Here is a 23,418-nt window from a genome sequence, read left to right as displayed (position 1 = left end):
GATCGCCCCCCAGTGGAACTCTGGTGGAACTACAACCAAAATTCGGTACAATAGGGCTTAATAGGGAGTGGCCAGGCTTGCCATAGACGGGCTTTGGTTTGTCCATATTTGTCCCAAACATGGGTTGAAACAACCCAGCATTTTTTTTATAGTGCACACACTATAGTGAATCAGGGTCAGACACATATTGGAATAAAGATTGATGATGTATTGACTCATTTTATAAATTTTGTTAATTTTTAACATTAACAAAGAAAAATGACATAGTGTACCTTTAAATGAAAATTACAATGTATTAAACCACTCATGCGTAATGACGACTCGCTGCATTTTCACCTTTACTAAAGCTGTATGATGTCACTGCAGGCTGACTTTAGTGAGTGTCCCTTCCCCCTACATCTCTCTCTCTCTCTCTGTCTCTCTCTCTCTTCCTGTCTCTCTCCCCCTCCCCAACAAAATAATTTCAATAGGTTTGACAGCTGGTTATATAACACTTAACTTCCTGGTAATTTTAATGTATCCTAAGAATCTACAGCATTTTTAATCTCAAAATTCTTGGAATGTGTATATAATGCGTTTAAATATATTCCCTGAAATGTTTCTTTCCTAAACCCCATAATGAACATAATTTGTAAAATTACGGTTAAGGTTGAACTTTTAATCCTCAGGCGTACACCATGATGTCATCATAGAGAGCAGAGGTCTATAAATGATCAATGAAATGCAGTGTAGCACTTCAATAAGTGAATGAGTGCACAGTAGACAAGGCCCTGCGAATAATGAACACTTAAATATGCTCTGTCTGCCTATGGTTAAAATTAGACACAAGGAAGAACACTTGGGTGAAGTCTGTTAAGTGTGTAACAACCTTATATAATTATACTGGATTTCATCTGAAAATCTAATTAGGGCCACATTGAGCTAATGTGTGCATGATTTAGCTATAGACACATAGCCACATGAGGAGGTTTTGACTTAGAAATTAAGGGTTAAATTACAGATTTTACTGGATCATTTGGCATATCAGACATTTTGATTTGACAAATGCATATGTGTGTGTGTGTGTGTATATATATATATATATATATATATATATATATATATATTAGAGGTGGGTATAGATTAATTTTTTAATCTAGATTAATCTCACTGTAATTTTGGAATTAATCTAGATTAATATGGCTCATTTGAATTCTACCGAAGGCATTCAGAATATGTGTGCTACCCAAATAATGACTAAAAGTAAGACTTTGAGAATAGTTCGCCTCGCGTAGGGATGTGAATTTCTGCCAAAAATGCCATTCGACAATAGAGCAAAAGTCGAATATCTTTCAAAAAAAAAAACGCACTCACTATGACAGAAAGGGAGGCCAATTTCATCTTTAGCGATTTGTCATCAAAAAACTGTTTATTAATTGAACAAGTAACATGTTTTCGTCGTTTTTTTTAAGCACGACTTAGCTACAGTCCGTTTTTGCATCGCCAAACCAGATGCTCGTTAGATCAAAAAATAATGTCATATGTCATAATGATTTTATGTGAACCTGCCTTTACCGGCAATATCCTCCTCCTTTTTAAACAAATTAGTTTTCAATGAATGTAAACTATTCGTGTGACTATGCCCCTGCGCAATACACCCACATTACCGCGGGATGGCGGGTGTTCATTTTATAAACTGTACACAATGGTAGCTTATTTAACCTGTTAACCTTTGCCAGTGCGCCGACGCTCTGAAGCGTTTTTTTGTAGCCTATAAATGAATGTATATGTCCAAAACACGGTGCCGTAATAATCTGTTTGGTTGTAAAATGTATTACCTGAATGAAATGAAATCGAATGTCTCGTCCTGTGGAATCATTCATTCACAGAAAGCTTACGAAGATGTTCAACTAATAAATATCTTCATCGCTGGCAAAAATATGATGCATTTGCAGATTTGCTTTCACTAGACTAAACTGTTGATCCACAGCCACTTCATCCAACGCTCTTGATGTTCTTAAATCTTCCTGTTACGACTTTGAGTCGAGTATGATTGAACGCGCTTCAGACGATTCAGTGCGTGAGGCACTGAACAGATCATCAGACTGATTCGCGAACCGATTTAGACAGATCTGCCAACTTGTTTGATGAAGTCTTTGAACAGAATCGACTCAAAAGAGTGATTCATTTGTAAATTGAGCCCATACAAAGATACAGCGCGCTTGGAATAAACTCATTTAACAACATGTAATTGCATTTAAATAAAGTAACGAGAGGAACGTCGCCCAACGTAACATGTAAAAGTATTCACCTTGTGTCACTGACAGGAAAATACCCTGCTGCGCGATCTGTGACAGTAGGCGCGGCGTCAATTATGTCAAATATACTAGGCTACACATGGAATTGCGCGAAAATATAACGATATTCGAAAAAGCTATTTTATGATCCCAACCCAACTTTGAGAATAGATTAACGGCGATATTTTTTTTATCGCCCGATAAGAGTCTCACGTTAACGCAGCACATTAACGCCGATAACGGCCCACCACTAATATATATTGTATATATATATATATTAATGCTGTCAGTTAAACGCGTTATTAACGGCGTTAACACAAAAACCCATTTCAAAGGGTTAGTTCCCCCAACAATGAAAATTCTCACCCTCATGTTGTTCAAGCCCCGTAAAACCTTCGTTGGTGCTGGATCATTCCTCCATACTCCTCCATAGGCTTCTTCAGGGATTGAACTTGCTGGCCTCGAAAAGTTATTAAAGACATCGTTAAAATAGTCCAAGTGACTACAGTGGCTCAATCTTAAGTTTTTCAAGCGACGAGAATACTTTTTGTGCGCAAAAAAAACAAAAATAACGACTTTATTTCAACTATTCATTTCCTTCTCTCTAGGCCTTCAGTCAGTTTACTAGTTTAACAGCGTAAGCTTCTGTTGTTGTACGTCACACGCATCACCCACATGACCAGCGTCGGCCAATAGTGAGCCTACGTGTGACGTAGCTCTACGCAATTACACTAGTCTAACTGACCAGAGGCCCAAAGATAAGGAAATTAATAGTTGAAATAAAGTCGTTATTTATGTTTGTTTTTGCGCACAAAAAGTATTCTCGTCGCTTGATAAACTTAAGATTGTAGTCACTTGGACTGGGATGTGTGAGATCGCGATGAACTGATGTCAGCTTTTTAGGAATTAAGTCATGCCAAACCATGCACGAAGTAGCTGCTTGCTTTTATGTTATAACAGTGAGAAGCGCATTAAAATAAGGACAAAAAGAAATCAAGGGAAATTTAGAATAGATAAAAATATGCGATTAATTGCGAGTTAACTATGACATTTATGCGATATATCACATATATACATATATATCAGCACTGTTTAATACACACCTGCTCTGAACTTGAGTTAAGGCTAAAGTATACTTTGGTTTTGTACGCTCAGCATGCGTACAAACGCATAGCCTTTCAAAGTATACTCTATTTGATAATGGGTGCGAACATAGTCGGTCAACATGAGCATTAGAAAGTTGTATCTTTGTCCAGTGTCTGCGCTATTTCTCTCCAGAAGCTATAACCGATGACAATATCTTTGTACTCTTTGTCCTTGCGGGTATCTATTAACACTCTCACACAAGCGTTTGTCAATACGGGCATCTGTTGTTGTTGTTGTTGCGGTCTCCCGTAGTTTTATTGTTGTTCCGTCTCTTCATTTAAATTTTTCGACTGTGAAACATCCGCCCGAGTCAGTTGTTGCCACCTTGTGGACAAATTAATTAATGCAAAAACAATACAAGGCGCATGTGCGACCTGCACGTAATCAGTATGCCCTCGGGCCAGATGAAAATGTTTGGCGGGCCGGATTTGGCTGCCATTGAATATCTCTGGTGTAATAGGTCTTGAAGACAAAGATCCCATTGAAATTTAAATAATTTATTTAGTTTTTCTTCCCGTTTTAATCAACCCAATATTATAAAATAAATGCCATTTAAGCTTGATGCAGTCATTACACACATGACTGGCACTGTTCTGTAATAAAGCAAGGCAGGCAATTTTATTTTATTTTTGATATTAAAAACAGGAACAAAGAAGATAAATACAATAGAAAAAAAATAAATAGTTATTTTTTTAGGTACAGTAGCCTAGGTTTATTTACCATGTAGTAAGAAATTCTACAGAAATTGAATAATCAAATGTACAAATAAAACCCTGTATCTCCACTGTATGAATTAAATATAAATTGATTCATATTAAAGATACAAAAGTGATTCAGTCAAAGGCAGTGAGTGAATATTCAGTTATTATATTATTAATTATAATCCATTATTATAAAATCCAGCAGGAGGAGATTCCCACCTTCCATGTAAAGCGATTTGAGTGCCGAGAAAATCGCTATATAAATGTAATGAATTATTATTATTAAAATCAGACAGCAACAGTTTATGAGGCTGCTGTCCCTTTAAGAATGAATGCATGGATCTAATATTCTATTACACATCCGATTTTCTCCTGTTTATATTCTGTAAAACATTTAACAGACTGTTTATGTGAATACTCCACACAATGTGCATTTTGACATAATTATGTGTGTATTTCACCATTCAAGCACAATAAGCTGTGAAAGAGAACCTAATTCGGGATTGTGAATTAGGATTCTGAGGTAGTACTGAGAAGTTAGAGGTTTTAACGCTTAAGAAAATCGATTTTTGACATTTGTGAATCGATGCGAATCGGCAGAAGATAGAATAGCGATTCTTATACTGTAGGAATCGACCACCCCCCCCCCCCCCCCACACACCCTTAAAAATAAAGCAGTTTAAAATTAATTAATATCGAATATGAAAAAAAAAGATTTAAAAATCATTACATTTTAATGTTAGTTGAATTTTTTTTATCCCCTACAATTGAATTTTTTTTTCAATCCCTACAAATTAGCTAATTAAACATGAAGAAAATTAAAATTACCTTTGTAATTTGGAGAAGAATTGTTGATTTTTTCCAAAAATTAATTTTCACAATGCAAACAATCCAGAGGGTAGTGGGTTACTGTGTTGTTAATCACAAGGGAAAGTGAATAGTGAAAGGGTGGAGGCGTTGCTAATGTGGGGATTGAGTAGAAAAGAAGAAGGGTAATTGGAGCTGTGGGGGAGGAATAAAAACCTCTGCTCATATTGTGTAAAGGCACAGGAAACACTCTCAGAGAAAAGGCACATTACTTAACCAGCAGGTTATTGCTCTCTGGACCCAGAAGAATGAACTTATGCTGACCTTACAGAGTTCAGCTGCATGAACTGTTATCATAAAAGTCCCCCTGTAGTTAAAATCAAGCATTTAAAGGATTAGTTCACTTTTGAAAGTTTCTTTCTTCAATCGAAAAGAAATTAAGGTTTTTGATGAAAACATTCCAGGATTTTTCTGCATATAATGGACTTCATGGGGTACCAAACGGTCCAAGGTCCAAATTACATTTCAGTGCAGCTTCAAAGGGCGAATCTTATCAAAATGAAGGAATCTTTTTTCAAGTCCTTTCGTTCATTCAACGAACGAAATGACTCGAAAAAAGATTTGTTCACTTTGATGATCGAGTTCGAACAGGAGAGTCACGAACGCGCATCACAGAACAGAGCAAGGCGAGCATTTGTGCTTATAAAACTAAAACTTTTTAATTTATTTTTGAAATGACTTATCGTTTTGCTAGATAAGACCCTTATTCATCGTCTGGTGTCGTTTAAAGCCCTTTGAAGCTGCACTGAAACTGTCATGTGGACCCTTGAACCGTTTGGTACCCAGTGAAGTCCATTATATGGAGAAAAATCCTGGAATGTTTTCATCAAAAACTTTAATTTCTTTTCGACTGAAGAAAGAAAGACATGGACATCTTGGATGACATGGGGGTGAGTAAATTATCAGCAAAAGTTTTTTTTAAAAGTGAACTAATCCTTTAATGTTGTTTATATGTCTATGTGGTGTTTTTAATATGCTTTAAGACAAACCATGCGCAAATTCATAAGTCAACACTGTTGCGTTTCTGATGTTACAAACTACCTTGTAACCAATCACGACTATGTGTGATCATCAACGAGTGGATCTCTGAGATGGTGTGAGTGAGTGGAGGCGGGGATAATTTGCATATTCATAGAACCGGTTTACCGGTTTTACTAAATGAAGCAAGGGTGTAGAATTACATTCAAGCTATTTTAAGATTTTTTTTTTCAAATATGTAATTTTGGTGATCAAAGATGAGTTTCAAGGGATACAATTAATGACTACAGGGGACTTTAAGGTTTTAGGATCACGAACTTCAACACTCTGTCACCAATCTGTCTAGTGGCCTTCCTTTGGAAACTGGAAACTGAAAATAAAACAGGAGGTGCTTTAGTCAAGGCCAAATGAATGACAGTAAAGTTAAGCTATGATATCAGTTAGATCAGCGGTTCCCAAACTTTTTGAAAGCATGGCACCCATTTGTAGCATTTATTTCCCCACGGCACCCCAGCCCAAATAAACTAAACATACATGTGTACACATATGTTTAATATTATTATGAAAATAGCATATAAATGATCAAATAGACTTGAATACTGAAAAATAAGAATATTGAAAAAAATATTTGTATTTTGTGTCATTTAACCACTTTTTATACTCACTGGAAGTTAGCTGAGCAGTGTGTGGGACATGCAAAGTCACATACATCCAATCAAAGTAAATGGTATAAAACGATTAAAACACATTTCAAGAGATTTATCATTGTACTTCTTTGTGTGTAAATATTTATTGATTTATCATAAAACCTCCGAATTGTATTATTTTGCATTATGTTCTGATGAGGACACCAAAGGCACTTTATAGTGATTTTGACCCATATATAAAATTATATCTAGATGAGCAAACAACATATGAGGCATTAATTTATTATGAATGCATCACAACAGACATAGGCCTAACACCATGTCCTAACCAGACACGACGCGACACGACCCTGCGACAACACCATAAAATTGATCTTTTTCATGGTAATCAGAGTTCTTGTTCTAACCAGCCGCGACGGCGACACGCGATGATTCTACTTTAGAAACGGTTTCTATTTCTGCGACGTCGCGGCTGGAACAACAACAGAAATGATGATAAGCTCATGTTCTTTTTATGTGCTTTAAACGTGCTCTGACGTCAGAGGGTACCACAACTTCCAATAGGAAAATTCAACTGCAGTAGCCACCGTTCAACCTGAAGAGGGCAGCACTCAGACGTTTATTGTAGAATTAAAACACTTTAATCCCAAATGTCAAAAAATGTACTCGCGTCAATGAACAGCATTTATGAAGCTCCACTCTTACAGATCATTAACTAAAAAAAAAAGTTGTTTTTGTGTTTAGTTACCCTTTAAGTTATCCACTTTCTTTTTTACTTAACCACTCTCAAATCTCTTTGAGTGAACTGTCCCTTTAAAATTGTGTTGGTAGATGGGAATTTATTTCGCATTTATGAGCAGCCAAAAAAGTTGTCAGATTCTCCCTACCAACTAATCAATTTAACTAAACCTTCTCTGTTGTTTTGCACTTTTACATACTTTCCCACATAGCATTTTACTACTGTAGTATACAATCGATATTTGGTGTGGCTGCTGCAGTTCTTTTATTGTTTTCTCCCTCGGATTAATTGACTAATTGTTCGCCTAATTATTAAGTTTGCAGTCGAAAAATGTTAGGGTGGGTAAGATTTTGTAAATGTAATGCAATTTAAAATAACTGTTTTCTATTTGAATATTCAAATTTATTTTATTCCTGTGATGCAAAGCTCAATTTTCATCATCATTACTCCAGTCTTCAGTGTCACATGATCCTTCAGAAATCATTATAATGTGATGATTTGCTGCTCAAGAAACCATTCATTTGCAATAGAAATCCTTTGTAACATTATAAATGTTTTTAATACTATTATTATTATTAATAATAATAATAACAATAGAGACATTTATAATGTTACAATTTCTGTTATGATATTCTATTAATATATTCTAATTTGTAATTTGCTTGAACAAATGCTTCTGCTAAAATAATAAATTTAAATGTTAATTTATTACATAAGTCTTTGATTTGACATTTAAAATGAAATACATCTTTTTTTTCCAAATTAAATTAAAATGATTAAATAAATTATTTGTAACAACAAATTGGCTATTTTATTCAATATGATAAAAATGTACTAATAATAAGACGAAGAAAAATAAATAATAGTTCACTTTGTGTCTTCTTTTTCATCTGTAATGAGACATGAACCTTCACCCAACCATAATCATATATATGCTGCTGCACGTCAGGATTATGGCTTATAGAGGGAGTCTGACTTGACCAATGCTTGGTGGTCCTATGTGGATACCATGGCAACACATAAATTCAGCTTTCTTTGGCATGTGTGTGTGAGTGCATGCGCTGTGTTCTTTCAATGGCTTGTTTAGGATAAAGGTCTTGCCCTGGAGGACACACTCATGATTTCTGCGTTACACGGATCGTACAAAGGGTATGTTTCCTGAACTTTGAACACATTTTAAAGTCACAGCCGTGAGCCTACACGCAACTAACTGTGGAATGGTTATGTGATGATTGCTACATGTTTTATTCACTGTGACTTTATCTTTTGAATGTTCAAACAGGTTAGTTGGGAAGGTTGTTTAGATATTGTTATTTGTGTGAAGTGTGGATGTGATATTTGTGAGTTTAAAACATTGTCTTGTCTTAATAGAAATGAAATTAAAGAAGGCATTTAGGTACAGGTGGATCATAAGAGGAATGAATCAGTGTCAGACCATTTAACAATTTGATCTCTTTCTTAACAGAAATGAAAAGAGTTCAAGATATTTTCATTACAATACGCTTTTGAATCGTTTTATAGATTGAGTATAATGGCAGTCGCATTCTCTCTTCTTTTCTGTCCTTTAAGAACCAGTTCAAATAGAGTTAGAGTCAATAGAGTGCAAACATATATTTAAATAATATGTGCTAATATTACCATAATTTAAATATTACAATTTAATGAAAAATGCTATTTTCCATCAAGCGCCCTTGTCATTGATAAGATTATATATATATATATATAAATAGGCAAATGCAAAGTTGCTGTTTGTGAAATGAGTCGACCAAGGCAATTCAGAATATTACCATTCTGTACTGAGGCAGTGCAAATATAATTCTCTGGATATTGTTTGCTGGAGGCAGATTCTGAGGTTTTGCAAATATTATAAGGATGTGCAATATGGTTAAGATTAAATCAGGAGCTGGTATTAACAGTAGTGCAGTACAGTGATTGTGGTCGTAATACTGTAGGGTTTAATGGTATTTGTTCACCATAACCATCAGCATATTACTTCTTCAGAATCATTTGAAATAAATATGTAGCTAGTAGTTTATTAAATGTAGCCTATTTGTGGATGTTCAGCAGTTTTTGGTTTTCAGTTTTTTTTATTTACTATTCAACTAATCTCTGCATGAATTCATATTATGTGTTGACATAACAAACATACGGGTGGTAATGAGCCGTATGTGTGATTTATTGGCTTGTGCCTTGTGTTGCAGTGCTTACTTCAGATCAGGATGAGTAAAGAATTGGAGGAGCTTTCTCCCCTGGGCGACTCGGGACACGGTGATGGGTCTGAGGAAGAAACCGAGGAGGATGATGAGCCTAAAATTTGTCAAGTATGCGGTGACAAATCCACAGGCTACCACTTTAACGCCATGACCTGTGAGGGCTGCAAAGGCTTCTTCAGGTGTGTGCAAACAGACATTTCTCAGCTGCTGTAATTGTTGTAATTGAAGATAATTTACTCACCCTCATGCCGTGCCAAACCTGTATTACCCTCTTTCTTCTGTGGAAAACAAAAGGAGATATTTAGCAGAACATCTGCACTGCTATTTTATTATTACTTTATTTTTTTACTGTAAGAGAGGCTGTCAATAAAGTAGTCCATATGAATTGTGTGCTATATTTCACTGTTCTCTGTAACAATCCTATTCGGTTCAGTTAGTTAGAGTTAAAAATGGGGTCTGAATAAACTGTGAGGTTGGGAGTGTTTAAAAAGATGAGATGAACAACAGTAATAAAGTGAATAAATAAAGTGTATTTACAATATTCAAATGTGAAACTTAAAACAACACAATAAAACTAGAAAAACGTAGGCTGTTAAAAGTGTGTAGTAGTGATGTTCGATTCTTGAACAAATTGTTCTTTTGAGCCGGTTATCAGGAAGTAACCGATCGAGCCGGTTCACTAGTCAAATTAAATCCAACTTTAGTTTAAGGTTGATGATGTAAGACACACGGCTGAAGTAGAACACCCGACTCAAAAAGAGCCGCTTCAACCAACTGTCGAAGTTTGTCTGATGAGGTAGTTGACGATACTATGCACGTAATGGTAATATTCTTCTGTCAAGTTTTATTAAAAAGCCCTAAATTTTTATTAAAACATGGAAAAACCTGAATTTTACTTTGGTTTATAGTGCATGCAGATTTTTTTTTGTTCTTAAGCGAAATCAAGGAGTTAATAAGACTGGATTATTCTTTCTATATACTTAAGACATGTAGAAAATATCCGCGTTTGTGCATCAATGTCTGTAATGTGTGCTATAGGTTTGGAATCTTATCCAAGATATAGGCTACTCAATATTGGTCAGGCGTATTCAACATAAAGGGTCCGCGAATGAAACCGTGACCACAGACACCATTAACCCTTAGGGAATGAAAGGCAATTATCAGCAATATGCGTTCACACAAATAACTTTTTATAAAAAAATTTTAATATGCGTGACACAAATGAACTTACTTGAATGTTTCATTGATATAACATGGCACTGAGTTGTTAGAAAAGAAATGTGTAGTGACATCATTGCTTAACGAACCGATGAATAGTTTTTTTGAACTGGTTCTTCTAAACGAACTGTCCAAAAGAACCGGTTCGCGGAAATGAATCGAACTTCACATCATCAGTGTGGAGTTCATTTGCATCCAGCAAGTGGGTGATCACTAGTTAGTTGTTGTGTTTCTGACCTCAGTTTGACTGGCGTCCTGCCACCTACATGCTGGTCGACTTCCTGTTTCCTGTCATGTGATCACTCACATGACAGGCAGACCCAGTAACATTTAAATGCATACACATTTAAAATAATAAGAGGACTAAAATGACTTAGACAACATTTTAACCTATTAAAACTCTAAAATACATAAAATTATTATAAAATATAAAGCGGTTAAAACAAGTGTCTTATGTGACACTGTTAATCCATGAACTCGATTAAAATCTCCTATTGTTTTCAACAGAAGAAAATCATAAGAGTTTGGAATGCTATGAGGGTGAGTAAATTGTGACATAATTTTCATTTTTGGGTGAACTAGCACTTTAACTCAACCAGTAGGAACAAAACATGGCAGAGGACATTAGGGATTTGTTTATTAATATGTATGTGTCAAATAGTTTTCATATAAGCCTTGGCGAAATTGTTCTCCTCCTAAACAGGAAATGTGAAATATGACCTTCAGGATGTACACAGAGCTTTTAAAAACCATTCAATCATCATTCTGTTTTTGACTGTTGTGATTTGGATCAAAATTATGAAAGCGAACTTGAAAAGAGAAAATAATTATAGGGTACAGTAGCACATTTTGTGACCAACCCAGACGCATCACAACGAATTTTGTGCGTTCAACTGCATTCGTACAGTAATTGTTTGTTTCCCAGGGTGCTTTCAGCATATTTCACAACATTTGCACAATGCTGGTGTCACAGTGGGGTTGCGGCAATAAAGTGCACGACGGTAGATAATATGAAGGTCAATCTTTAATTATATACTGAGGAAACTACAGGGCAAACTTAGGAATAATAGCAAAACCACCAAACAAACAAAACTGGACAAAGAAACTGACAGAACTTAGGGTTTAAATAATACACAGGGGGGAGATCATTAACAGAACAACTTAATTAACAACCATGGAAACAACTAGGAACACAAAACAACCAGGGAAAAAAGAGGACAAGAAACACCGTGAAAATGAAACCAAAACAGAACATGCATGTTGAGAATATACTTGTACAAATAGAATATTTTTCAGAAAACAATATAAGAAACCCGTTCACATTGCTGATCTTTCTGTCATAATTAATAGACAGCAGGGAAAGCACTTAAGGGAATATTTCACCCAAAAATTACAATTCTGTCATAATTTACTATGGTTTATTCTGTGGAACACATATTTTAAAGAATGTGGGTGTTTTGCGCATACAATGAAAGTCAAATTGGTCCAGTGGTGTTTTGGACCCCCATTGACTTTCATTGTATGGACAAAAACAAATTGTGTTGAAATGTTTGTCAAGTTATCTTCTGTGGTCCACAGAAAGTGGGTCATGCAGGTTTGTAACGAAATGCCAGCATGCCACTGAAAGATATTTAAAATGAGTGGTCAAAAAGTCCTTGTGGCATTCCTCAATTTATTCAATTTAATTGTAGCATTTGATAAATAGACATGGCAGCATGCAGTCTGTTCTGTGGTTAGAAAAAATTAATTAAGTTAATGTCTGGCACTGGTAGACAGTCGTGCACGTATCTTGTGGCATCTTATTTATTCTACAGTCGGTGCATCAGTGTGATTCACTTTGTGTTTGTGTGTTCCTGTTATAAGGCGTGCCATGAAGCGACCCGCACAGCTCAGCTGCCCGTTTCATAATGCCTGCGTCATCACCAAGAGCAACAGGAGACAGTGCCAGTCCTGTCGTCTCCAGAAATGCCTCTCAATCGGCATGAAGAGGGAGCGTAAGTTAATTGAGTCCTACTTTTCATGTTCCCTAACTGATGGCTGCTCTCACACAGAGCATATTGTTCACACACCACTTTAGCCATTTTTTTTCCCCCAAGGACCTTCATGGCAGATTAAATCAATGAGAGCGCCATATTCTGTTATGAATTAGCAGCATCTACCTGATTAAAGACAGAAATGTTATTTTGGTTATATTTATATTTAATAGTTAACCACAAATAGATTAATGGGTACATTTTTTATCCTAATAATAGTAGAATGATGAACAGTTCTTCCCCCAAATAATTTGTTCTAGATTGGATGAGTCTCTAGACTGCATACGGTTGTAAAGCCGTTTTAATATAATATTCTGCAGATGTACCTTATCACTTAACCCAGTCACGATATTATTGCGATACTTCAAGCATATGATAAAAGGTTAACAAAAAAAATGACTGTTTCTTAAAATCGCGATATATTGTGACACGATATATTGTTGCACCCCTAATGTGTAATATATTAAGCATGTTTAATGTATAATAAAAATGGTTTTATTCATCAAGGACGCATTAAACTAATCAAAAGTGACAGAAAATACATTTATAATGTTACAGAGTAAGACTTCTTTCAAAAACATTACAAAATCTTACCGCCCCCAAACTTTTGAACGGCACTGTATACCTCATTGTCTATATATTGTGTAAACTTTGACTCCTGTGGTTCTGTTCCTCAGTGATCATGTCGGATGAGGCCGTGGAGAAGCGGAGGATGCAGATCAAGAGGAAGAAGATGCATGAGGAGCCCGTAATGCTCTCTCCTCAACAGGAAACTGTCATAGAGGAGCTGCTCACTGCACATCAAAAGACCTTCGACATGACTTGCGCCCAATTCATTCAATTCCGGGTAACATATTTACCTTATTTAGTTTGTCTGATTGAGATCCTGACCAATGTATCTTCTAGCGGTTGCACAGACTAGTCGATTTTAATTCTCTGCCATGGCGCTTTAAGCTTGACGTAGAATAGTTGCTGATCATGGCCTATAGAGGGCGCAACAGGATAAGAAATCTTTGAAGTCCACTTTTACGCTCCGTTTCCAACAGTTAAAATGGCAAATAAATGCATACTCCACAAAATACGTTTGATTATACCATCTGGATGCTCAAAACTGATCGTGTGAATGCACGTTTTAAACTGCTTATTGTACGGGTAAGTTTATCGCCCTTCTAACACAGAATCATTCAGGAGTGCAGAAATGTATTGTCAACACTGTTCTGTGATTTATCAATAATATAGCTTAGAAACTAAAAAGTTCTTGCATATAAATTTATTAGTAACTAAAACCCACAGTATTACTATTAGTACAGAGATGCTGCCAGGTAGAAGTAATTCACACACGATATCGCTCTCTCACTAATGCATTCATATAAATGTGATCTTTACTGTGCTACTTATTAATCTATATCTGATTTAGAATGAGCAGAAATCTGTGAGAAATATAACGACCCAAAGCCAAAATAACTGATAAAAATAAGCTGTTATGTGCCATATGCCACATCTGTGTTCGAGTCTCAGCTCGAGGCTCAGGCTTATTTGTTTATTAATGTCGACATCAGCTACTAGTCGACTCGACTTTAATAACATAAAAGTCCTTCAACCCCTGAAATACATCTCTATGAGTACTGTCAGTCTTTATCAGTGGTTTTATGTCCGCAGCCTTTAAATCCGGATCAAAAATCCAAGTCTGAGTACAGTGGAGAACCAAAAACTGGCAGATACTCTTACGCAATCCTGCATAAATCACCGCCTGAAGATGCAGTGCAGCGGACCGCCAGCTTCGCCTCCCTCTCATCCCCTTCCTCCAGCTTTCAGAGAGAGAATAAAGAGAAGTGTCTTAAAGGTGCCATTTTCACCTCTTTGCCACATTTTACAGACCTCACCACGTACATGATCAAGAATGTAATCAACTTCAGCAAGATGCTTGCAATGTTCAGGTGAATACGGGCCCACTTACACCTGATATAAACAAGACAAGGTTTCTTTGCTCATTGCTATTTTAATCAAGCAGCTTGACTCATACAAGTCTATAATGAAGTTGTGTTTTCGACAGGGATCTGATCATAGAGGACCAGATCTCTCTGCTGAAGGGCGCTACCTTTGAGATTATTCTGATTCACTTCAACATGTTCTTTAATGAGGTGACAGGCATTTGGGAGTGCGGGCCGCTGCAGTACTGCCTGGATGATGCCATGCGAGGTGAGCGTCTGCACAGGTTTCCAGGAACCTCGGGGTCAGGTTAGGCTGAGGGTGGGTGTAAACAAAATCACAGAAACTGTATACACTGCAGGTCAGAAGTTTTAGGGTCAGTAAAATCTTTAAAGAAATAATTTTTTCTATTCACCAAGGATGCATTAAATTAATCATTCATAATATTACAAATATTTCTATTTTAAATAAATGATGTTCTTTAGAGCGTTCTATTAATCACAAAATGAAAAAAGGGTTAACGAAAATATTAACCCTCGCGTTTTGTAACACATCTTTCCCTCACGGGTCAAAATGACCCGAAACCCTAAATTATACAATAATTAAATAAGAAAGCTTATTTTATTTCATTTTGATTATATATATATATATATTTTTTTTTCTTCTTTAAATTACTAGATTTCATCAATAAATAATAAATAAATAGTAATTTAAGCACATTCCTCACATTCTTTCAACTTAAATTCAACTCTCACAATTTCATGCATAACCATTTTAATTCAGCTCAAAATATCTTACATTGGGTGTCTTTGCGGACCTCTTGTGGAAAAAAAATGATATAACATAATATTTTATGACTCTTGCCACACTTGGCCTTATAGCACTATTTGAAGCAAATGAGCTGTTCCACTGGGTCCTAAAGTCAGTTTCTCTTCAGAATGCATTCAGATACATGTGTAGACATTATTCAATAATTTTTTGGTAAAGTTTTAGCATTTTTAGTTTGCATTTTGAGCATTTTTAGGTTTTTCTATCTCTACTGATACTGAAGAATTCCTTGGATTGCATTCATTCCTAAGGGAAGGATTAGTTACTTTTTTTAAATTTCAACCACAAAACTCCTCGAATCTATGCACTCTTTTTTTTTTTTTTTTATTCGTGGTTCAAGTGCGACAAAAGTCCTATGGTCTTGGACCCCTCTGATGAACACTCATTTTTTTTTTTTAATTTACAAAATGATTTTCGGGTCAAATTGACCCGAGGGAAGGATGCGGCACAACATTGATAATGATAAGAAATGTTTCTTGAGCAGCAAATCAGCATATAAGAATCATTTCTAAAGGAATATGTGACCCTGAAGTCTGTAGATCAGTTCGTACCTTTCTGGACAATCAGCAAAAAAATTAATTCAATACTAAAGAAAAGTGAAAAAATGACTCAGCTAAAAAAAAAAAAAAAAAAATTATTATAAAACGGATGCAACTAATTTCTGTTTGGATGAGTCACATTAATGCTGCACCTTGTGATGTTGCATGGCAACTCTACACTACATGTCATAAATAAAAAGCGGAATTTAACAACATCCCTAAATGACAAGCTCTTCCTCGTCCTGGCTTGTTTGGGACACATGTTCTCTATGTTCACGTTACTCCATATATCTTCATCGCTATCATGTGTAATTTCTAAACAAATATCTACTACAGTGTATATATATATATATAAACAGTATATGACAGAACCCGCATTTCTACCATCACACAGCACTAGTCCCTACTTAGTCAGTCCCTGACCTATTACTAACCAAAGGTTCCCATGGTTTCCCATGTTTACATGTAAAGCAGTGGATAATAAATCTGGATTCTTTTATCAGGTATAAAGGAAGGCTTTTGTATTGTGCATTAGCATTTTAATGTTCATTACACTCAGTGTATATTGTAAGTACAACATAGCATTATGCTTAAAAAGAAGAAAGCCAGGGAACCATAACCACACAAAGCAGGAAAGAAAGCAGGACCACTTTAAGAGACAGTGAAAAGGTCTCTGCCCTCACTCAAGCTGAGAGAAAGAGGAGGAGGAAAACACAGGAGGAAGGAGTCAGTGCAAGAGAGGTGTTAGGAGCACAGCAGGGAATATATCTGAAGGTAATGAGGGAGATAGAGCGAAAAACAGAATAGCCAGGCTTTCTTTAAAATGATTCTATGAAGCTCTTTCTGGAAGTGCTTCCTGCCCTGCAGTTTTTAATACATGCATCAGTCGGTGTGCGTTTATTGGCTTTTTCATTACTTTAAATGGGATTGTGCATATAAACTTTATGCTTATTTATGACTTCAACTATCTTATTTTATAGCATATTTTGGTCACACCATATATTAGGTCTTTAACTTCTATGTACTTACATTAAAATAAATGTATACTACAGGGCTGCTGAATGCTCGATTCTGATTGGTTGAGAACGTTCTAAGGTGTGCAATTATTTTCAGGGAGACGCACGGCTAAAGTAGTTCCAGGCAGGTCTTGACCGCATTACCGTTCCATATCACTTTTTGATAGATCATGTCTGTCACAGGGCACAAGTGTGAAACAAGCCTGTGAAGCTACTGGGCATCTTCCGCTAAAGAAAGAAAGAAATGGAGCTTGATACTCTCAGGAAACAAAAATACAAACGAAAATCAAGCCAAGGATCACCAGGATTAAAACCCTCTGCTAACATGCAGCCCCATGCGCTTGATCTGCCATTTTCGATGTCTAACTTCACAATCAATGGAAACGCACAGTTTAATTTGAACAAATAAAGCATATAGTCCTATCTATAATCGATAGAAATTAAACTGAATATGCATAAATAGATAGTCCTGCTGCAAGGGTTTTTTGTTATTAGCCTATTAATAGGCCAATATCAAATAAATAAATGGCCTAATAAATAAATTAAATAATATTGACGCACATGCTTTTCTGTCTCATTATTGCAACCTCTCTCTGTCTCTCTAATAATTGCACTAATAACTGCATTAGTCTGCTATCAGTGGCTCAAACCTCCGTTACTAACTCTAAAATGACGTTTTGGAATTAGCAACTGAGACATGAGATTAGATGCGTAACAAATTAGTCCTACATACAAGAGCGTTTTAATGACATAAACTTGACAAACGTTTGACATGCATCATCTGAACATGTTTCAAGGTGTGGTAACTGTAGTATAAGCGGAATAATTGACTTCAGGCCGTTGAATTATTAGAAAAATAATGCACACATTACATATATCAGAGATTACTTTCAGCATCATTACTCCAGTCTTTAGTGTCACGTGATCCTTCAGAAATCATTTCTTATCAATGTTGCTTAATTATTTTTGGGGAAATGGTGATTTCTTTCAGGATTCTTTGATGAATAGAAAGTTCAAAAGAAGAAAAAAAGAGAAAAAACAGCTTTTAGTTGAAATAGTTTTTTTTTTTACACTGAAAATGTCTGTACTGTATTTTGAAAACTATTTAACCCAACAGTAAATCCACATCCCAGTTAATGTAAAGGTTGTTTTGACCTTATTTGAACTAAAATAGTCGTAAAAATACTTTCTTTTTTTAAGTAGATCTCAGAGAGACAAATAAATGATCATATTAAAAGCTTAAGACCATATAATGCATATTTTGTGTATGCATGTACTGTATATAGTAGTACTTCAACTTGTCTGTAGCATTTCCACAGCTTACAGTCACCATAAGCATCTCTTTTCTTTCTGTAACATCAATGTGGCCCTTTCATAAGGACTCTGTATGTGGCATAACAAGGGCCCATGGTGGCATAATTAAAAAGTCCAATCCATCCTTGATTTTCTCTTTATATTTGCTTCTCAAGGCTGTGAGGTTTTCATAGTCAAAATGTAATGAAATGCCACTTCTTAAGCTACTAATTGCTCTCGATCTCAACAGTCCTTAATTGGCCTTAGAATTAATTCTGAATTGAATGTCCTACTATGTCATCACCCTGACAACCAAATTCTTACAGCTGTCATTCACAACAGCTCATCCATTTAATGAACCCTTGCATTGCTTCAAACCATGTAGACGTGAGCCATAGGGGACAAATCACAAACAAAACCCCTGTAAGGTCTCAAATGCTTCTCCTATAGCCTGCAACGAGATTAAATGGAGTTCAAATGAACATATTTGTGTAAATCCTCTGTACTAAAGTACTAAATAAGTTAATGAAGTCCGATATTTGAATATTAACTTAAACATTTCCCATCTTCCAAGATCAAATGACCTGAACCATGCACATTTTTATTTTACTTTTTATTTTTATTTTATTAATGAACTTAAACATTTCCCATCTCATTCTTGCAAGACCAAATAATTTGAGCTATGCACATTTTTATTATTATTTAACATCTAAAGCAGGTGCTTAATGCTTCAATTAAATATAACTTAGGACTCCTGTGCTATAAGAGAAATCTCATTAGTGTTAAGTATTTTTATACTATGATAGTATTTTTTTAAATATTTTGAATTAGCTTTTATTTATATTCTTTTATAATTTTTTTCAGTTTTCATTTGAATTGTTGCAAATTTGTAACAAAAAAAATTTAAAAACAAACTTTAGTAGTTGTTATTTTTCCTTTAATATTTCTATTTAACTTTCATTTATTTTTATTTCAGTTTTAGTATTTTTAGTTAGTTCATTTTAAGTTAGTTGTCAAGTCAACATTTCTAATATTACGTTTATTAAGTGTACGTCTTTCATCTAGTATTTATATTTGTATTTTATTTAATTTCATCTTAATTTTAACTAAAAACGATTTTAATCAATAACAATAACAAAACTTGCAGTATGCTTGTTCTCCTTAAAATGTTTTCCTCTTAAATTGAAATGTAAACAAAAAGTAAATTAATCTTAGATGAGCATGTATCGCATTTGCAGTTTGCAAGTATACGTCATTCATCAATCTGCTGCTTTTTTTACACTTTCTTCTTTCTGTCATGTGTTCCTGCATTCCTCCTCCACCGGACAGCTGGTTTTCAGCACCATCTGCTGGACCCTATGATGATTTTCCATTACACATTGCGCAAGCTGCACTTGCATGAAGAGGAGTATGTGCTGATGCTGGCCATCTCGCTCTTCTCACCAGGTACCTCAGATGAAGCTCAACATACACACAATCACACATGAGCCGCTATTTAAAGGGATAGATCACTCAAAAATGAAAGTTCTGTCAGCACTTACTCACCCTCATGTTGTTCCAAACATGTATGAGTGTTTTTGTTCTGCTCAACACAAAAGAAGATATTTTGAAGAATGTTGGTAACCAAACAGTTTCTGTTTTTTTTTTTTTTGCGTACTATGGAAGTCAATGGGGACCAGAAACTGTTTGGTTACCAACATTCTTCAAAATATCTTCTTTTGTGTTGAGCAGAACAAAAACACTCATACATGTTTGGAACAACTTGAGGGTGAGTAAGTGCGGACAGAACTTTCATTTTTTGAGCGATCTATCCCTTTAACCTCTCACGTGTGTGTTCGTCCACAGATCGCCCTGGTGTGACGCATCACAATGTGGTCGACCGTAACCAGGAAACACTAGCTCTCACCCTGAAGACCTACATCGAGGCAAAGAGGGCCGAGCCAGAGAAACGGTAAGCATGCTTTCTTTTTCATGCCATCTCTTCAGGAAAACGTTTCCTTTGATTACACTTTCAGTCTAACCTTCTCCTCCCGCTAGTCTGCTGTTCCCAAAGATCATGGCGTGCCTGACCGAGATGAGGAGTATGAACGAAGAGTACACAAAACAGATGCTGAAAATCCAGGACATTCAGCCTGAAGTGTCACCGCTTTTGTTGGAAATCATAAGTAAAGACGGCATCTAGGACACGGAAGATTAAAAGACTAGTCAAAACTTGCTAGGACAAGGGCGGTGACTACTGATGATGAACTACTGAACAGCAGCACACGGTAATCGTGAAATTGTTACTAAACGTAATGTAATTGTGTTTGAGTTTATCTGACAAGCAGTCTTTTTTTTTTCGGAACCTTTTCGCGAAAGAACAATCTCTGTGGTTCATAAGCAGATGTAGGATGGCACATTACTGCTTTATCTCTTACATATACTGCATGAATGAAGCTTGAAATGTGGGCTTAGATTAAGGGGCAATCGTTTACACGACACCGATTTAAAAACGTAAAACTTGTAATGCGTTTTGGCCATTCATTTACACGACAACAGTGAAAACGGGTTTTTTCTGGTTTTAAAAGCGAACCCGATATTGTCTCCGTTTTCGTTGTCGTCTGTACGTGAAAAACGTTTCCGTTTTTAGCACATCGGTGTCGTGTAAACGCAAGATTTGGTAACACTTTATTTTAGTGTTTGTTACACGTTACATGTACTTACTGTAGTAATAACAGTAAATTATGTACAATTAAATGCCTAACCCTATAGTAAGTACATGTTCTTAATTAAGATTCCTCAGTACTTATATGTATAATTACACTGTAACAAAGACACCTTCAAATTAAGTGTAACCAAGAATCGACTTCCAAGAAACCCTTTTTGTCATGAAGGGTAACACTTTATAGTAAGGTTCCATTAGTTAACATGAACTAACTACCTAAAGCATTTATTAATACTTCGAAAGCATATTAATTTCAACATTTACTAACACATCATGAAAACAAAAAGTTGTATCTGTTAGTATTATTTAGTAACTGTTGTATTTTTATTAACTAACTCTAACAAATATTAATGGGACCTTATGGGAAAGTGTTACCTCATAAGCTTTGCTGGGTAAGATGCTGTAAGAGATTATTATTATATAATATTATGTTAGCTATTGCAGCAGAGATCACAAATTATAAAAATGAAAATATGATACTAAGATGCACACTGTGTAAATTACCTGCTGTATGTCTTGACAAATCTGTTTATTTATTGTTTGTGTTTAAATGTAAAACAGTGGAAATGGTGTTCAGGTTATATAACAGATATTTTAGTAGCTATATTTGACAAGACAAGTATGTAAGTACTTAAGGAGTTATGAATCTCATAAAGAACATGTTCAGGTCATATTTTACTCTCCAAAATGAAAAGGAAAGAGGATTTTTTTAGGGCTTTCATTACAGAAATGATAATGTTTTTTTTATGATTTATGGTAATGAGATTGTTTTTAATGCAAAATATTTGTCAAAATATCTTTGATTTTTAAGTGAAATTTCTGGACCTGAATAATGTTCTTTAGGTTTCGTTATATTCACCCTGTCATGTGTGACTGGTTACCAATATATATATATATATATATATATATATACACACACACACACACACACACACACACACACACACACACATATATATATATATATATGTATATGTGTGTGTGTGTATATATATATATGTATATGTGTGTGTGTGTATATATATGTATATATGTGTGTATATGTGTGTGTGTGTGTGTGTGTGTGTGTATATAGTAATAGCTAGTAATTTCATCTCTGTTGTGAATATTAGAAACAAAGCTTACTGTATTTTGCAAAACGTGAATGTCTACAATTTTGAAGAATCTCTGAAATTTGAAGACACTTTCTTGAGAAGTGACTGCCTTTTGAAAGTTTTAGAGTAAACTTTTTCACTTCAGGTTTTCAGATTTTCCTGAACTGACATGAGAATAGCATTTAGAGGTCATTTGGAACTTTTTTTGGTTCTTTAACTAAACACTTGGTTCTGTCACTTAAACACTTAATGAGAATCAATGTGTAGATTGTGAGCTAGTGTTATATGTGGATGTGACACATGACAATGTAGAGCAGATGTTTCGGGGTCCAAACTAGATGTGCAGTATTTTTCCAACGGAGTCTTTCACATATTTGCTACAAATAAAAGCAGAGGATTCAGATATTAGGTATCAACGTAAAGCTCAAACTTTTTTGAAAATGCCTTCAAGTTGCTATTTTGTGTAGATTAAGCAATTATTTCATCCTGCCAGCAAAATGATAAGGAAACTTGTCATAACATGAATATTTACTACACAGTACACTCAGGGTTTTTTCTCTTGACAGTGGTTATTTTTCAATGTGAGACATATATGACCCTCTCAGGAAAATAAATGCAAAATTGTATGAGAATGTCTGCGGAATCGTTTACTGTGTAATTGTGTAAATCATATAAACATTGTGTAAATCATAATGGTTCGCTCATAATGTACACTACTGTTTAATTTTTAATGTTTTTGAAACAAGTGCCATAAGCTCACCAAGACTGCATTTATTTGATTAAATATACAGTACAATTTTGCAGCAAAATATTACTACAGATTAAAATAACTGTTTCCTATTGTAATATATTCTAAAATTGTTTAACATTTATTCCTGATGCAAAGCTGTATTTTCAGCATCATTACTCAAGTCTTCAGTGTCACATGATCCTTCAGAAATCATTCTAATGTGATGATTTGATGCTCATGAAACATTTATCAATGTTGAAAACAGTTGTGCTGCTTATTATTTTTGTGGCAACCATCATGGTTTCCACAAAAATAATAAGCAGCACACCATTTCTTTCAGGGTTATTTGATTACATTTAAAACAACAGCATTTATTTTTGAATTTTTTTTTAAACTTTAAATGCATCTATTAAATGCTGAATAAAAGTATTAATTTAAAAAATAAATAAACCTTACAAAACCCCAAA

The 23,418-nt window shown here is 35.1% G+C and overlaps 1 protein-coding gene across 2 annotated transcripts in view; it reads left to right on the top strand.

Annotated features, from left to right (window-relative positions):
• Positions 1–23,418, top strand: part of nr1i2 (nuclear receptor subfamily 1, group I, member 2) — a 35,808-nt gene extending 12,390 nt beyond the window's left edge. The window contains exons 1-9 of one of the 2 annotated variants that reach the window (XM_077216748.1): positions 9,640–9,746; positions 11,293–11,325; positions 12,649–12,779; positions 13,496–13,665; positions 14,478–14,755; positions 14,872–15,017; positions 19,753–19,869; positions 20,269–20,374; positions 20,461–23,418. In XM_077216748.1, coding sequence (XP_077072863.1) covers positions 12,656–12,779; positions 13,496–13,665; positions 14,478–14,755; positions 14,872–15,017; positions 19,753–19,869; positions 20,269–20,374; positions 20,461–20,605 — 1,086 coding nt within the window. In that variant the 5' untranslated portion in view covers positions 9,640–9,746; positions 11,293–11,325; positions 12,649–12,655 and the 3' untranslated portion in view covers positions 20,606–23,418. Of the gene's footprint in view, positions 1–9,555; positions 9,747–11,292; positions 11,326–12,648; positions 12,780–13,495; positions 13,666–14,477; positions 14,756–14,871; positions 15,018–19,752; positions 19,870–20,268; positions 20,375–20,460 lie in introns of those variants that run through there. The other variant, XM_077216746.1, reaches the window with a different exon arrangement.

This window comes from Siphateles boraxobius, unplaced genomic scaffold, assembly GCF_051911475.1.
Source record: "Siphateles boraxobius isolate OS27281-9 unplaced genomic scaffold, OSU_SipBor_1 7, whole genome shotgun sequence".
Lineage (NCBI taxonomy): Eukaryota > Metazoa > Chordata > Actinopteri > Cypriniformes > Leuciscidae > Siphateles > Siphateles boraxobius.
The sequence above is the reverse complement of the archived record's forward strand: the minus strand, read 5'-3'. Positions and strand labels throughout refer to the sequence as shown.